The following is an 18,376-nucleotide window of genomic DNA, read 5'->3' on the forward strand; positions in this document are numbered from 1 at the left end:
TGGCAATTGCAAAGAAGGGCAAACAAGGCTATGAGGTACCTACCAAAGCATCTGGGAATGTTTTGCTTCATTTACGTAATAGAATTTTGATTGCATCAACGAAAAAAGAGAAATTACATAAGATATCATAACACCTATCCATGGGATGCTTAATCGAGAAACTTTAACTAGGTTAGCACCTCATTTGGACCGATGCTAGATATTTTCATGAAGAAGCTTTGAATTAATGAATTTAAAAAAAAAAGCGACGCCATTTATGATGGGTTACTGGATACCCTCGCAGGGCCTCATATGGGTAGCACTTTAAACGACTAGGCTAGTCCGTGCCTGCGAATTGGACCTGCCTTCTCGCGTAACATACGCACACGTTCCTTACGTTCCTTCTAGTGCATAGAGCCAAAAGGCTACCAAAAACACAGGGCCAATACTAACAAAAAAGAAGGTTCGTAACTACAATGGATACAATCCTGAAAGCGCAGAGTGGCCTTAAGCTGGTTCCATGGGAGAGCTGGCAGGCCTGGAATGAAGTCCGAGAGGCTGTTTTCTCGTCGGTGCCGTCAACTGTCTCTGCTGCCCTGACCAAGGTGAAACCAAAACTCACACACACACACACACACACTCTCTCTCTCTCTCTCTCTGCTCTGTTTTTTCGGTTGAACTCACTGTCCATCAGCTCATCAATGTACAATGCGAATAAACGCCATGACACAGTCTATCCAAAACAGTCAAAAGCAGTGGTAAAGGCGATCTTACCCTCCCCCTACTGATTTTTGAACTCAGATTTCGGCATGGAGAGCACGGAACTCTTTGCCAGTGGCCGTGGAAGTCACCGGGGATCTCGTCAGCATCCAGATGATGGACCCTTGCTTCTCGTGAGTTCACCAGTTTTACGCAGACTCAAGCACACGCTTCAAGCATCAGCTTTGTTCTCTTTCTTTTTTGGTTCTTTTGTTTTGGCTTTTTTGGTTGAAACGGCTGTTATTTACGAGGGGATCGTGACAAAGGTCCAGTGAAAAATACGGTAATGCACAAGTTGTTGCATCGCACGATTTGAACATAACTTCCAATAAGGACAAGTGTCAAGGATCCATAAATTAGTGAATTTCAACGTATTTCAGTCTAGTAACGAGCAAGAGTTCAAATTTTGGAGTAGGTTAGGCCGTGCCTGTCAGGGGATCATCCATTTCATTTGAGCATCCATTGTAGGTGCGATCCGCATGTGTATTTGCATGTAATCACTTGTTGTAAATAATCCTTGATTTGGGAAAGGAGTATATACTCTCATTGATGTTGGTGTGCGGAGATATCCAAGCTGAACAGCAAATGTGATGGCAATGTAATCTACAATGCATTTCTTTGAGTTTCTAGGACTTTTTAATTGCATGACCTGATGTTTTATACTTGCCAACCTGATTCATATCTATGTTGATTGGGCTAATCTTATTAGTCCCTAAAGATGTATATACAATTAGATTCATGTTCAATTGAATCTCTTCAGATGTGAGAGCCATTCAATCTCAGCATTAAGCAATTTCTCTAGGCTCAACCCTCTTTTTCTTTTACTCATTGTCTTGTTGTGTGTTGGTGTGTGTGTTTCCCCCATGCGTTTACCCGAACTCTCTAGCGAGACTAAGAGCACTGTCATGTAGGCAATGGGTTACAATTGGTATCAAAGGACAGATTAGTCCTAGTTTACATACATTATTTTGAGAAACTCAACCTTCCAACCCTCGTATGAAGTATGGAGAGCAGGGTGCCAAAATTGGACTAAACAAGGCATGAAGGTTTGCTTGCTTGCACTCCCTAGCCTAGGGTCAAGGTTTCCTCCCTTGCATTTTCTTAGACCCCTCATATAAGTGAATGAATTCTCTAGATCCAATTTATGATGCTGTATGTTTACAACTGATAAGTATGCTTTCTCTAGCTAGGACTATGATTGAAGTTGATTGGCCACTCTATATCTTTGATTCGGGACTTTCTTGAGTTTGTGAGAATGGGCAAATGAACTGAAGCAAATGCCCTTATTCTCGTCCTTTTGCAAAGTTGCTAGCTTGTTGCAATCCTTTTGGAATTTGGAGATGCCTCTTCTTGATGCAAAAGTAGCACTATCCTTCTTCTTTGTGCTGCCCCTCTTTGCAGTTGGAGAAGCTTGAACATGCAGGTTGCCAACTCAAGACAACAACCTCCCTTGTAACCCGAGTGTAGACCCATGATCCAACCACATAGTGTCAGATTTGGGTGCAATGATGGAAGCGTGTAAATTTGCTGTAGTGGTAATGACTCATCATAGTATATACAACAATGACCATTGTAATGAACCATGGATACCCAAGCAGTGGGTGATCAAGCTCCCACCAAGGTGCCTCGGAGAGAATGCGATGTTGATGTTGATCATACCAACTCTTGAAAACAGAAAGTAGTCATAGCAACTATCTATGTTTGTCAACAATGTCACTGAAGCAGCGCACATGACAAGCACGTCACCGATGCCACATTGCATTTATGACCATGGATTCCCCTCTTTTGGCTAGAATGACGAAGTGTTCCCTAATATGAAGTTGAACTAGGAGTTGTTGTTAAGCTATAAAGGATGCATTACACGTTAAATCTTCATTAGCACATTAAATCTTCATTATCTCATTAAAACAGCCCCAAAACACAAATTTTACCAAAGTTTTTGTGTCCCATAAGGAAAGAGCCAAACTTTGGGAGGATCCAAATCTACTAATAGGAGGCTGCTTGGCCACTTGGTTTATCCCTGTTTTGCACATCTCAACCATTAGCTCTCCTTGTAGTGACTGTTCAGCCTTTGCAACTTCTTCCACAATATCGTCAGCATTAGGCGACTTGATTTTGACCGCCACTAGCCACTTGGTGTCTCATAGTAGTGTGCGTTTGCTGCACATTACTGAGGTCATCAATCTATTGCCTTGATTGCTGCTTTGCTGCCTGGGTTTATTGTTCCTGCAGGCTGCCTTGCATCACCTCACCCTCCTCTAGCTATCACTCAACTCTTGCTTGCTGCTGGCGATGTGCTGTCATCACTTTCAGGTGGCTACACTGCTGCATTTACCGATTCGAGCCCTAGAGATTACTGTGTTTTGGTTTGCAGCTTGCTGCCCTTCCATTTCCAACATCATCTTTGCTTTGATCGGTGGTTACAACACTCAGGATCTTTCTCGGATGGACGTCACACTTCGACTACTCCCTCAACCTGCTCCCACTAGAGCCACCAGCTATTGGACAGCTCTACCCTTGAGCATCTTGTACACCTTGTCCTTTATTTACAACATTCATTCACCTTAGAGTTCTCTTTCTTCTCTGTTTGTGTTTTTGCATTCTGTATTTGTATTTGAGTGCTCTGTGTTTCCATTGTGGTTGTACACTTTGGGTTTTCTTTTGGAAACCCTAGCATATCTCCACATAGTATTAGAGATGGTGCTCTTCTAAAGAATTACCAAAGGCTATCATGGATCTCTTGGTTTGTTCTTGATTACGCTTTACATCACATGTGTTGATTCACGTTGACCTAGATCACTCCATCTCGGGTTTCTTTGATGTTCTCTTAGGTTACTCCTTCAATGACGGCTTTGTTGAGGCATTATGATCTTGATTTGGAGGAGAATGCTCCATCTACTAACCTTCCTTCTAGGGATCATTCGTTGAGGCCCAAATCTTCATCTCATATTTCTTCATAAGGTACATCTCAATTGGAGTACTCAGCTAATGAGATCGATCACCTCTCAATTGAGGAAAGGCTATCCACTCAAGAAATATATGAAAGTTCAAGTTCTACACAAACAAGCTTGGTGCTAGACCTAGATTGGTACCAATATGGTTAGAAGAGAATTCTATGGTCAAAGATATTCCACAAGGTAATTCTATATTGTTTTTAAAATTTGAGGCCAAGTTTGGGCTTCACATTCATCTTTACATTTCTTGCCCTTTTCTCCCACTATCACTTCCCACTTTGATATTTCTCTCTTCTATCCAGAACCCTACTTTAGACCTATCAGAGGTTATCTTGTCTTAGCTCATGTTGCCTTTGATATACATTGAGGTTTTTTAGGCCATCACTAGTCACTTAGAGGTGTTCCACTTTGAACTGTGGTGCTTTGTTATTGGGAATGCCACCCGTGCACTATGCACCCTCCCCCATGTCCATAAGTGTCACTCTTTCTTGGGGCCTTGTTGTGTGGGGAATTCTCCTCCTGCACACTGTACCATCCTCCCCACTTGAGCAAATGCATGAATCCTTTTCTTGTGCTAATTAGTCACCTCCTTTGAGGGACTCCGGATAGATAGGGATCACTGAGTCACTTAGAACTAGTTCCACCCTCCCAATCAATCCTAGACATGGACCATGTTCCAATATTGATGCTCAATCTCCTTTTGGCGGAAAAAGGGAGTGATAAAGTCCAAACCTCACATAGACTCTCTTGGGATTTCTTGCATAAAAAGAATAGGTTTTGTACATTTTGCTAGAAACCCAGCCACGTAGATGATGTTGCTTAGAGGCCAAACAAGGTAACCGCGAAACGTTTCACCCGTGAAACGTTTCACCTTTGGATAAGTTCCAAGCGAAACGCCAAGTGAAACAGTTGAATAATATATATGAGAGAGTTTTCTTTATAAAAAATGACTTGCAACTTACATATCTATACCATACAAATCCTTTCATGTCAACAAATGATGTCTATCGTATATGAAGAGTGTGTCAAAACTCTCAAAAGAGCAAGAAATTGTAAAAATTTTCATTAAAAAAAAGTTGTTTCAATCAACCATTTCACTCAAGGCATTTTGCGTTTCATTGAAATGTTTTAGTCGTTTCGCATTTCAATGTTAGCCAAATGCGTTTCGTGGTTGCCTTGAGGCCAAAGGTATTTGACCCACATTAAAAATTTCACCATCCACATGTAAGGGTATTTTACCCACACCAAAGTTAAATCGAATTCCCATTCCTAAACCAATCTCGACCCCTTTTGGTAGTGCTAGTGCTATTCCCGAGGAGGTTGAGAGAGAGTCTCCCCTCCTAGAGGGAGATAGTGCAGTCCAGTCGTTTGGCCCTATGGCCCCAAAATTGTTGTTGTCTGCCTCCAATGGCCTTTTGATCAATTGGTGGCAGCTCTTTGTTAGTCTCCAATGGCTGGGCTGATCACTAATGGCTGGAAAATTGCAACACCAGCTTTCTCTCTTCCTCTCCCAACCTAATGCCGGAATAAGGCTCATGTTAGATTAATTTATCGCATGAGGGATGATTGTCCACATGCACGACCTGTTGAGCTGCCCACGTCCTGCCTGCCTTGTCAACAAATGTTTAATGACTCGCTTGCCTGTCTGTTGACTGCTGACAAGAAATAAGGTTTTACTTAAAACCTTGTCAATTAAAATTTAGAACTTTTACTTAAGGGGTAGTTCACACGCAATGTGGGGATTTTCAGCTGTGATAAAAAGGTCCTTCAAAATTCATGGACAATATTTAGGGCTTTTTTCAATCTAAGCTTGAATTCTCAAAAATTTCTTCTTCGAACTAAGGGGCAGTTTTTGCATGAAATTGGGGATTTTTGATTTTTATCAAAATTTCTTGTCATTTACCCGATAGAAATTGAGGCTTTTCAAAATTGATCCCGCTTTCTTCAAATTTCTTCATCAAAATTTTGTTCTTTTTTCAATTCGAGCTCTCTTAATGGCTTCTACCATCGGGATATTGAGATATGGCATCACGATTGAAAATTTCTTGTGCATTGGCTTTTCCATTTGGAAGACAAAGATCCAGCTCATACTCATGTGGGAAGGCTCGTGGAAAGTTGTCACTTACGAGCCGAAGCATGTTCGGGGCAATGTACAACTTCATCAAGAATGGCTCGAGAAGAATGAAAGTGTACTCGCCATCGTTGGGCTCGGCCTCTTTGATAACCTTCTTCATCACCTTGATCTTACAAAATGGCAAAAGAGGTATGGAATGGTCTTCAAACCACACTGGGGAGATATTAATATATCCAAATTATTTGTAAAGATGCAATTGTTTAGTATCTCCTACAATCCTTCGGAGACTCTTAAGCAACATCTTGATCATTTAAGTCTTCTTTATCGACAATTGACCGTTCAAAAGCCGTCTGGATGATGATGATAAAAAGGCTATACTTCTTAATAGCCTTATGAAAGAGGCATTTTATGTTGGCCGACCTACCCCTATTTTGGCATTGTTTTCTTCTTTATATATCTGGCTCTCTCCTTATTCAGTCACATCATCACCTACAGGTTTCGTGGAGAGAGGAAGCCAACGCAAGTGCCTTGGAGCCAAAGACTCACTGTTGTACATGTCATTCTCGTGTTTGGTATATGGATTCTGTTTCTCGAGCACACATCTCTAAGTTCTCTTCTTTTGCAGTGTTCTTTTGTTTTCTTTCTCTTCTATCTTGTGTTCAACAGTTTATTTCAGCACTTGTCTATGCTTCCATTGTTGCAACACTTTTGACATGGTATTAGATTGCAGGATCTAGGTTCCTACTGCAAATTTTCTGTTGATTACAAGTCTTTCTTCCCCCTACTGATTAGGCTTGCGTTTTTCAAACCAGCGACCCGCGTTTTCAGCCTGCGCTTGGATTCCAACATGCAATCATCAGTTCCGTTTTGCTGCTTTAAATGCTCAACTAGCCAGTGTTTTTCAATTTCTACCCCTAACCATGGCTGGGCGATTGTTTGTACAAGCCGTTTTTGCTGTTTTTGGCAGTTTTTGATTGGCTTTTCCTCACTGCAGTAGTTGGCCTTTGTTTCTGATAAGATTTTTGGTTACATTGCATGTGAACTCTCATTTTGTGAAGTCTTTGCTATTGGTTTGGCTGAATTTCCTCTCTATATATCCTCTATCATGTATCTTCTCTTCTTCTTCTCTCCCAATGGCTCCTCCATGCACTTCTATAGATGATAAGTTACATGGGCTTGACAATCTTACATGGAGTGTTGTGATGAAAGCGCAGTTTGTGCAGATGCAGATTTGGTACTTTATATGCGGAGCTATCCCTCGGCCTCCATGTTCTTTTTTTCTTCTCAAAGATGTTGATGAGGACAACCATGAGGAAGCTACACTTACATGGGATTCAGATGATGCACGTGCGTATTTTATACTACTTTGGTGTATTTCTAAAGAAGTTCTACCAATGATTATCTCTTGCAGGACGTCACTAGAAATATGGTCGAAGCTTCAGATGCACGAGGCACCTTTCCCATGTGTGTTGTGACCCTTTATGAAGAACTTCAATAGATGAAGTTTGAGTGGAAGGACACCATGTAAAGAAAATACCCTAACACAGAAGTATAAACAGAAACCGTACGACAAAGCATAGACTGATAAAAGAACACAATTAGGGTTAGGTTTAGGGTAACTCAGAGACAATGAACACAGTTAATAAATGAAATGATATGACTACTAATAATACGATGCTCATGCAGCAAACACACTATGTAGTGAATGAATACTGAACCTCGAACTCCTGTATCTCAAGGATTAGGGCAGGGGTAATGAGTTGGAGAGTGTGTCGTATTCCAAACGGATCCCGAATTGCAGCAAGGCAGCCTCCGGATGTCGAACACCAGCAAACGTAGTAGTGAGAAGCTGGATCTGACGCAGACAGCAGTGACGAGAGAGAAAAACTAAAAACGCAGGCAGTAGGCGAGAGAAAGGCTAAAAACGCAGGCAGTAGGCGAGAGAAAGACTAAAAACGCAGGCAAGACAGTCTGCAATAGAGAGAATGACTAAAAATGCAGGCAGCAGGTGAGAGAGACTAAAAACGCAGGCAGGACAGCCTGCAGGAGAGAGAAAGATTAAAAACGCAGGTAGAACAGCCTTCAAGAGAGAGAAGAACTGCAGCGACTGCAGTAGGAGAGAGAAAATTGTCAGGGCGATAGCTGGGGCCTGCAAACGCAGTAGTTTGCTGATGTGGTAGGTTGTACGACAGCAGTGCAGATGATCAGCAGTCAGTCGCCAGGCAAAAACAGCAGCAATCAGCGTGTGGAGGGCTGGAAACAGGTGCTAGAGTGTAGGGAACAGTGATGGACAGCTAGGGCTGAGATGTCCTTCGCGAATGGAGTGGGGCAGCAAGCTGATAACACCTGAAACCTGCAAAAACGAGATTAAGGGAAGAGTGGAGGGCTGGCTGCCAATTTATAGAAAATTAGGGTTCTAGATCCTCTCCCACTCAACTCTCTCGATCCGCTCCTCGTTTTAGGGTTTTGGCTAAAATAAGCCTAAAATAAGCATATTTTGGGGCTGTTTAAGTGGCTAAGAGCAATTCTTAGCACAACACCCCCTCTCAGGCCCAAAATAGGGCGAGAAAAGTAGGCCAGCCTAAATTTTGATTTACCCCAAGGCGTCCCACCCCAAAGCAACCAGGGCATTGGACAAAGGGTGCACGTTGGCTGCCGAGAGGCCTACCAAGACTATAGAGGCGATTGCTATCTTACCAAGGGAGCCCAAGTGATCACCCTAGAGAGGCCAGGGCATCGGACCAAGGGTGCTCGACGGCTGCCCAAGGGCCTACCAAGTCCTACAAAGGCGGATAGAATCAATGGATTTTTTTTTTTTTTTTTGGGAAATGTTTTGAAAATACATAAGTAATATAGGGGCAGCGGCCGATTAAGTGACAGATAGGAAAAGATAAAGAGAGTTTTAAACCCAAGTCAAGCACAAAACTAGCAGACCAATCCCTCGCACTGACTAGGATAAGTGCCTAAGGATGAGAACAAGTGTGTGTATGTGCCAAGCATGTGGTGAATATGTGGAAAGGCAAAAAAGAGGATGGTGGGCTTAGCAAGACAAGCAAAACAAGCAAGCAAGCAAGGGTAGGAAAACTGCCGTTAGGAGAACTGCCATGTGTTTTGCTACGAATATGATGGAGCCTAGAGGCGACTACTCCAATGCCAATGCATGGGGTAATGCAAAGGGAGATGCAAGATGTCATGCTCATGCAATATGCTATGCAACGGTGCCACTGGGACAGTGCTCTCGCAGGGGAATTGTTCACTTGTCCAAGTGTCCTTTTACAATCAGGTCATCTTGACGGTACGGATGAAATTATAAATGCCCATAGTACAATATAAAAGAATAAGTAAATGTAATTTCTAAAAACTGTAAGCATCATCACTGTCACGATCAAGAGTAGAAGCCGCCCCCTCTCAAATTGGAAGGGAAAGCAAGAGGGAAGCACCCTCTTCCCGTCAAGCTGAAGAAGTAGGGAAGGGTGTACCCAAGTTGATCCTGGGTAGCAGGTACTAAAGAATCGGCCGGTTGACCGCTTTGGTCAAGATATCTGCAAAATTAACTGATGAAGGCACAAACTCTAGGCAAATAGTGCCTAGCTCAACCTGCTCTCTAGAAAAGTGGAAGTGGACTCCCACATGCTGTGTCCGTGGTGTGATGATCGGATTGGCCGCAAGGGCAATGGCACTCTGGTTGTCGCAATAGACAACTGTGGGAGAGTCATGGAAAATGAAGCGCTGCCAGTAAGCTTCTCAGATAGATGGCCTCAGTGGTGCCATCAAAGAGAGCTTGATACTCAGCCTCAGCCGTGGAAGCCGCCACCATCTCTTGCTTACGGGGGTGGACCAAGAAATGGGAGCCATGCCCAAGGTAAAGAGGTAGCTGCCATGGGAACACCGGGTGTCAGGATCTCCTGTCCAATCAGAATCAATGTACCCTTGCAAACATAAACCAGAACCATATGTCAAGCCATAAGAAAAAGTACATCTCAAATAACGCAACACACGAAGACATGCAATCCAATGTGACATCCTAGGTGCTGTGAAATACTGACTGAGTATGCTAACTGAGTAAGCTAAATCTGGTCTAGTGTGAATTAACCAAAGAAGTTTTCCTACAACAGAACGATAGGTGTGTGCATCGAAGGGCTGTCCTAGGGTATCCTTAGACAAGTGGATAGTAGGATCAAGAGACGTGGCCCACTGGCCGTGTTTGATCCGAAGTGTATTGTTCCACAAGCTGAAGGGCGTACTTCTGCTGTGACACAAAAATACATCCTCCAGAATGAACTACCTCCATCCTCAAAAAATAGGACAAGAAACCAAGGTCTGGCATTTCAAATGTAGCTTTAAGCTTAGTCTTAATTTTTGCTATGGCAGCAGAATCTGAACCTGCGATGAGTAAGTCATCAATGTATAGCAGGATATAGCTAACCCCCTTTGGTGTGGATCGAACATATAAGTTCGGGTCATAAGGGGTAGAATGGAATCCATGAGTCTGTAAGAACTCATCCATTCTATGGAACCAAGACCACGACGCTCGCTTCAGCCCATAAAGAGCTTTCTCCAAGCGGAATACCTTATCCTGAGGGTTCCCTGAAGGAAAGCCTGGTGGCTGCTCCACATAGACTTCCTCCTCCAAGTATCCGTTCAGGAAGGCACTCCGCAACCGAAAGGAAGTCAACCGTGCAGTAGGGGCAAAGGTCTCTTTATAATCAATGCTGTGCTTGTGTCGAAACCCTTGCACTACAAGGCAAGCCTTGTACTTGTCTAAAGTCCCATCAGCTTTTAGCTTTGTCCTAAAAATCCACTTTGTCCCGATGACTTTCTTGTGGCTCGGACGATCCACCAATGTCCAAGTCTCATTTTGGTCAATACTCTCTAGCTCCTTTTCCATGGCCTCTCGCCGTTGAGGATGTTGAAGAGCTTCGTGCCATGTATCCGGCTCAGAATGCACTATGTAATCAGCTGTAAACAGTGTTGCAAATGATGCATGAGGAGCAAGCCGGGTAGATCTTCTAGGTCTCTCCGGAGAGGAATTTGGTGGTAGGATCCCCGAATCCTGCATGGTCTGCTGGTACGAGCGAGGTAATGGGTCTTGCAAAGGGGGCTTGGGAGCTGAAGAAATTGCAGGAATGTCAGGAGCGGGAAGTAGACCAGGCTCAGTAGGCACGATCTCGGATGATGTGGAAGAAGGAAATGGATTGGAATCCGGTGCAAAAAACTGCACAATATCCCTCTCGTCAAAAACATCATCCCGCCTAACGATCACCTTGTTTGTTCGAGGATCGAAAAAACGATAGGCTTTACATTCAGAGGAACATTCTATGAGAGTGCGCTGCGGAAGAGGGAATATGAACACGGAGGGAGAGAGAGAGAGAAAGCAAAAAATAAGGAAGAGAAATTTGCTGAAATGAATGTTGAATACACTGAAATGGACTGATCAGTCCCTGCACGCAGCCCTCATTGTCAGTAGGGCACCAGATCAGGCTGATGATGATGGCAGCACCACCACGGGGGAGAAGGGGTGTCAGAATCTGCAAGAAGACAAGTGATCAAGTGGGGAGGGGGGCTGCCTATAAATAGGCAAAAGGACAAACCCTAACCCTAACCCTAAAATGGACGCAAACCCTAAAAATGCCCTAAAATGGGCGTCCCACATCAATGACAAAAAAAGTGGCCGGGCAGCCAGTGGCTGCCCACTAAAAGAGGCCAAAAAGAAATGCACATCCTAAGACAGCTAGTTGAGAGTGACTAGCCTTCCCCATCATAACACATGACAGACATGTCAGGGCTCCTAATGTCCTCGTCAGACTCAGACTGAGGCTCACAGGTAGGAGATGACAAGGCATGACAAACATGACTGCTAACATATTCCACAAAAATAAGGAGATCAGCTTGGGGAGTAAGCTTACCTATGTCATCAGACGTGTGTGTGTACGCACGACACCCGAAGACTCTGAAATGGGAAATAATAGGCCGAGAGCCAAGAAATGCCTCATACAGGGTCTTCTGAGGAAGAGCCGCAGTCGGGCACTGGTTGAGGATGTACACCGAAGTGTTAACAGCCTCGACCCAAAGGCGCTCAGGAAACTCTACTGTGAACAGCATAGAGCGTGCCATTTCCATGACTGTGCGGTTCCTACGCTCTCTGACTCCATTCTGAGAGGGGGAATTGGTAGAGGTGAACTAGTGAGAAATGCCATGCTTATGTAGAAACTCGGAAAACTCGTGGGAGATAGACTCACCACCTCTATCACTCCTCATGCACCTAACACAATGACCAGTCTGGTTATGAACCAGCAGCACCCAAGCAAAAAAATATGTGAAAGCATCTGACTTATGCTTGAGGAAGTACACCCACATGTATCGAGAATGATCATCCACTATCAAAAAGAAGTACATCGTGCTGTTCAAAGCGGCAGTGGATGTCGGCCCACAAAGTTCAATGTGAATCAATCTAAGAGGCTCCTCAGCTCTATGTATAGACTATTGAGAAAATGGGGTACGGTGCTACTTCCCGAGCTGACAGGCTTTACAGACATCTCGAGCTAGCTTGAAGCGTGGAAATAACCACATTTATGAGAGTTGTATGTGTCTCATCTTGGGTATCTTGATCCAAGCTGATCCACTCCCCTCGCAAAAGTAGCTATCTTCTATATTGAAAGCAAATGCACAAAGTTTGTCTAACGATGAAATACCTATAATAAAAAACAAAAATAATGGTAAGTAAATGCGAATAACATAATAATTCATCTAAGCAAGACCTATATCAATTAAATCAAGGCATTCAAAGTAGTAAAAAAGATTTACTTGAATGTGAGATCAGATTGGTTGACCCTGCATTCAATTGTCTCATCAAAATGTGTTCTTTTGACTTGTCAAGACTCACCCAATAGCTGACTCATCCATTCCTCGGATAGACACTTGCAGTGATAAGTAATCTTTGTTTTCTTCAGAACATCACATGAACCAAACAAATGTGCAAACAATGAGAATGGAATAAACCAACTAAGATGCACATCTTTGGAGCCTGTGGTGGGTTTCATAGTACTATTCATGTCAGATTTTATCTTGGACTTACATGTTCATGACAACTCCAAGCTACCAATCAACCATTCATCACTAGATAGTGGCCGCAATGGGACATGTTGCAATCTCTGGCTTTCTACTACATATTATGAGCTCATTGTGCGTAGGCTCCCGAGATGTGGCTAAGGCCTGGAAGCTATGGAACACGGAGCCTTCGGCAGTTGGCTCGGTCAGAAAATGTGTCATGTGGTATAGGCCATCAGGCCGTGCCTCACCACGAGTAATCACTAAACCAGTTAGAGAGTCAAGGACCTCGACTGTGGTCACTGTAAAGAAAACTGCTCGCCCTAACCAGCAAAGCTACTGAACAGATAACAAGTTCACCCCAAGCTGAGGGACATGATATACATTGTCAAGCGAAGCCAGATCCGGACCCTTGTCAGTGGCAAAACTGACGCAACCTTGAGCCTGAATCTTGACCGAGGAGTTGTTTCCTACACGGACCTGCCCAACTGCAAGGGCTCGGGTACGGAAAATGTCCTCTGTAGGAGTTATGTGATGTGTAGCTCCACTGTCCACAATCCAAATTGGAGTTGAAGTGCTCGGCTATGACGAGTGGGCCTTTGCAGTAACCTCGTCAAGAGGCAACTTAGAGATGGGAACGAGACTCGCATCGGATGTCTCTACAGAGACGATGTGGGCATCTGCAGACCAGTCAGACAAGCCCTCTAGAGTTGAGAACGTTGTCGACTGAGATGGCTGTGCGGTGGTAGTGTGAGTCTGACCTTTAAACTGCCCCTTGCCATTACCTTGCCTCCCCTACTGGGGGTTGCCTGACTGAGGGGCGGGGGTCTGAGACTTAGGTTTTGGTGCTGTGCCTCGTGCCTTTGATCGACACTTGTCGTCAAAATGGCCAGCCTTTTGACAATGTTGACAATACCTATTCTTTTTAGGTACATTTTGCCACCCTGGTTTAAGTTGTGATTGGGAGTTTCCTTGAGAATCTCCAGATTGATTTAGCTTGAGAATCGCCTTGAGAATGAGCAAGAAGAGCCCCCTCTGAAGAGGAATTCATATGAAAGTGATCGAACAACCGTGCATAACGCAACAACTGACACTCAAATTCATAGAATGGTAGGCTTTGAAACTATTCCTTCCACAAAATTGAAGTATTTCTTGGGAAGTTTATTTATGAACAATGTGACTTGATTGTCAGAGGACTTGGGAGTCCCCGTAGTGGAGAATTCGGCGAGGAGATGCTGATACTCAGCCAACTTGACTTTTAAGTCATCCCGGTCAGTGATTTTGAAAAGCTGAAGCTCATGGTCAAGATTAATACTATGGGTCCTATCGCGAGCCGCATAGTGGTCAGTCAAGTGTGCCTATCGCTTTGACGCTAAGTCAAAATGTTAAAGCTGAGAATGAAACTCAAGCAATAAGCCTTGCATCAGCTCGACAATAGCAGAGGCATTCTTAGCCTTCCATGAGCAGAAGACCTCGTATGGAACAAATGCGGGATCGGGTTGGGGTTCCAACCCCTCCACAAGATCCCATAGGTTCTGTGAGTCAAGGACATGTCTCATCAAATTCGACCAAGTAGTAAAGTTTGACTCGTTAAAACGAGTCTTGTGATTAAATACATTCTTGGCAAAAGATGAGCTAGAACCATGAGGTGTTGGGTAGGTGGTGTAAGATGATGGTCGGAAAGATGATGGAGGTGGGTGTGTCTGATAAGAGAAAGAGGGAGGGGGAAGAGGTGGGTAGGCAGAAGGAGGTTATGAGTGTCCAATGAGTGCCGATTGATACGGAGGTATTGGAACATGAATGTTTCCATAAGGTGCGGTGTAGGTGGAGACACTGGGACATGGTAACCTTGTCCAAAGTGAGGTGGGGACATAGCAGGACGACTAGAAGGTCCACTAGGCAATGCCATGGAGGCAAACTGTGGTGGCAACTGATCCACACTCCAGAGAGATTGAGTGGGATACCCAGGCTGCAATGATTCTGAAAGTGTGTATGAGGTAGGTGGAACACCACCTGGTTGAGGGAAGGATGAGGTCCCAAAGGATGTGCCTATGTTTCCATAACTCCCCGGTGTGATGTGCGGTGCGACATTAGGTGTTTGAAATGGAAATGTAAATGGTGTAAATGGAAGTGGTGAAGCAGCGGAAGAATGTGGTGGGATGGGTGGGTTTTGAAAGTGAGGTATATGAGGTGCAGATTCTTTTTGTTCATTTTTATCATTTAAAGACTGAAAATGAAAGTGTGAAGATGATGATGCACCATGTAATGAAGTGAAAGGAACACCAAATTCATTCTGATTATGAGAAGTAGACGGAAAAGAAGGAAGGGCAGAAGAAGAGGTACTTGACTTTTTCTTATAATCCCCGCAACGTGTGTTAACATACAAGAATTGGTCCTCAAGAGCAACTTTTCTGTAGTCAATAGACTGGACTCTTTCTTCCACATGATCTCTACCAGTATATTGCAAAACAGAAGAGGTAAAAGAAGAAGGCACAAAGGACGAATCAAAAGTACCTTGCATCGGAGAGGAGAGAAAAGTTTGAAAAAATGGAAAATACTCCGGATCTTGCTCTCCAAGAGGGGGGCCCATCCTTCATGGAGGTCTCGATGGCCCTGCAAGATCATCAGACTTATGTGCAACATCTGAAGAGTGAAAATCATGCATACCTTCATTCAAGAGCTTTTCTTGAAGATCAATCCTTCGGTCGAGCTCCTCAATCTTCTTTCGTCGATAGACTATGATCAGTTTTATTCTTCAAAGGTCTGCTTGCCTATCTTTTCTTCCATATACTCAGATGTGTCTTCCACCATGTTGGAACTTTGTGGAGCAAGCTGATCGGCCCACTCTCGCTCGGTTCTCGGCATAGGCCATTATGGAGATAAAATCGGTGTTGGTGTGTTTGAAGTCATTTGAACCTATTGTTGTTCTTGCTTCTTGCGAAGAGCTCTCAGATCAAAGGCCTAGGTTTCTCAGAGAGTACCAGGCTCTGATACCATGTAAAGAAAATACCCTAACACAAAAGCATAGACATGAACCGTACGACAAAGCACAGATTGATAAAAGAACACAGTTAGGGTTAGGGTTAGGGTAACTCAGAGACAATGAACACAGTTAATAAATGAAATGATATGACTACTAATAATACGATGCTCATGCAGCAAACACACTATGCAGTGAATGAATACTGAACCTCGAATTCCTGTATCTCAAGGATCAGGGCAGGGGTAATGAGTTGAAGAGTGTCGTACTGCGGACAGATCCCGAATCGCAGCAAGGCAGCCTCGAGATGTCGAACACCAGCAAACGCAGTAGTGAGAAGCTAGATCTGATGCAGATAGCAGTGAGGAGAGAGAAACTAAAAACGCAGGTAGCAGGTGAGAGAAAGACTAAAAACGCAGGTAGGACAGCCTGCAGGAGAGAGAAATACTAAAAACGCAGGCAGCAGGTGAGAGAAAGACTAAAAACGCAGGCAGGACAGCCTGCAGGAGAGAGAAAGATTAAAAACGCAGGCAGGACAGCCTGCAGGAGAGAGAAAAACTGCAGCGATTGCAGCAGGAGAGAGAAAACTGTCAGGGCGATAGCTGGGGCTTGCAAACGCAGCAGTTCGCTAATGTGGCAGGCTGTACGACAGCAGTGCAGATGATCAGCAGTCAGTCGCCAGGTAGAAACAGCAGCAATCAGCGTGTGGAGGGTTGGAAACAGGCATTAGACTGTAGGAAACAATGATGAACAACCAGGACTGAGATGTCCTTCGCGAACGGGGTGTGGGCAGCAAGCTGGTAACACCTGAAACCTGCAAAAACGAGATTGAGGGAAGAGTGGAGGGCTGGCTGCCAATTTATAGAAAATTAGGGTTCTATATCCTCTCCCACTTAACTCTCTCGATCCGCTCCTCATTTTAGGGCTTTGGCTAAAATAAGCCTAAAATAAGCATATTTTGGGGCTGTTTAAGTGGCTAAGAGCAATTCTTAGCACAACACACCATTCAGCCCTTTCTGCTTCATGCTACATAGGTTCAAGGCCAGCTTCGACCCATGTAGTCTGCCCTTCTAGAGGCGCATCTAGTGGGAACGGTACTTTGCAAGCTCCCTCCAGAGTTTGATGGAGTGGCCAATGCTTTGCGGGCTCGAACATCCTTTGTACCTATGAACTTTACACATGTCCTTGATGCCGTTCTAGCACGAGGCATCTTTGCGTTTATAGGGGCGGCTTCCATCTCGTTATAGGGGTTCCAGTGAGGTCTTTACAGCTTTAGAGAGGGGTGCTAGGAAGAAGTCAAAGGCCTAATAACACTGTGGTAAGAAGTGACACTTGTGGAAGGACTACCAGGAGTTAATAGCCTCACGGAAGGAGCAGAAGAAGAATTGGGATGCAGACTCCTCCGATGAGTCATCCTCTTCCTCGGACTCCGACTTTGATCCTCCAGCTAAGGAGAAGTCCAAGGCATGGAAGGGTTGCCCCTTACTGTACTGCTTTCTAGTCCAAGTGATGCGGTTATCCCTCATAACTCTCTAGTGCCAGAGAGGGAATGGGAGAGAGTGGTGAGATGGGGCAGTCAAGCCTTATCTATACAGGCATACATGTGCATAAGTTCCAAATAGGGACGTCCTTGATGCATTGATTAAAGTGTGGCAAGTTCAAATCTTGGAGTTGGGATTGACATACAGTTTCATGATGGGCTGTTATTCGATAGAGAGTGGGATTGGCTCCTAGTCTAAGCTTACATGACGGGACACTTCAGCAGCCTTGGCCAAAGGCGGGGAATCCATGGTCACATATGTTCAGAGGCATTTTTGACAGGATGGCCTTGTATGTACTGCAAGACATTGTTGATGGACACTAAGATTTGTCATGACTCTTCTCTAGTTGGTACGATTGACATCGGCATCAGGTTCTCTTTGAGGCACCTTGGTGGTGGCTTGATCACCCACTGCTTGGGTATCCATGGTTCTACTCTTAACCTATACTGGGCATGGCTAGGTTATTTAGGCATTTTATTATGGTTATTGTGATGCTTATTTGGGGCATTTTATGCTGGCTGACTAGTCCCTATTTTGGCATTATTTTCTTCTTTATATACGTGGCTCCCTCCTCATTCAGTCATATAATCACCTATAGGTTCTGTGGAGAGAGGGAGCTAGTGCCAGTGCCTTGGAGCTAGAGACTCATTGTTGTATGTGTCGTTCTCGTATTTGGTATATGGATTCCATTTTCTGAGCACATCTTTGAGTTCTCTTCTTTTGCAGTGTTCTTTTGTTTTCTTTCTCTTCTGTCTTGTGTTTAACAGTTTATTTCAGCACTTGTCTATGCTTCCATTGCAAGACTACTTCTGACATCTCTCTCACTTATGTATCTCCTTTCCCGAATCATTATATGGGATTTAACATTGCCTCTTTGAGGTAAGACATTCCCTCTTTTCTCTTTCCTATGTTTCGTGTCACGAGTTTAGCCACCCATGACCTGAAGGAGGGATTTGTTAGATTAATTTATCCTGTGTGTGAACGTGTGTGTTTAGGTGTGAACACCTTTTACACCACTTAGCATTTAATAAGGGTCAAAGGT

At 44.1% G+C, this 18,376-nt stretch overlaps 1 protein-coding gene across 1 annotated transcript in view; it reads left to right on the forward strand.

The window, feature by feature from the left end:
• The first annotated feature begins 308 nt into the window (after window positions 1-308).
• LOC148039148 (las1-like family protein) overlaps window positions 309-18,376 on the forward strand; it is a 38,897-nt gene continuing 20,829 nt past the window's right edge. Inside the window, exons 1-2 of the mRNA XM_087675037.1 lie at window positions 309-584; window positions 781-872. Of these exons, the coding sequence (XP_087531163.1) occupies window positions 456-584; window positions 781-872 (221 nt within the window). The 5' untranslated portion in view covers window positions 309-455. The remainder of the gene's footprint in view (window positions 585-780; window positions 873-18,376) is intronic.

This window comes from Lygodium microphyllum, chromosome 3 (assembly GCF_053477565.2).
Source record: "Lygodium microphyllum isolate KBCC chromosome 3, Lygodium_microphyllum_v1.1.10, whole genome shotgun sequence".
NCBI lineage: Eukaryota > Viridiplantae > Streptophyta > Polypodiopsida > Schizaeales > Lygodiaceae > Lygodium > Lygodium microphyllum.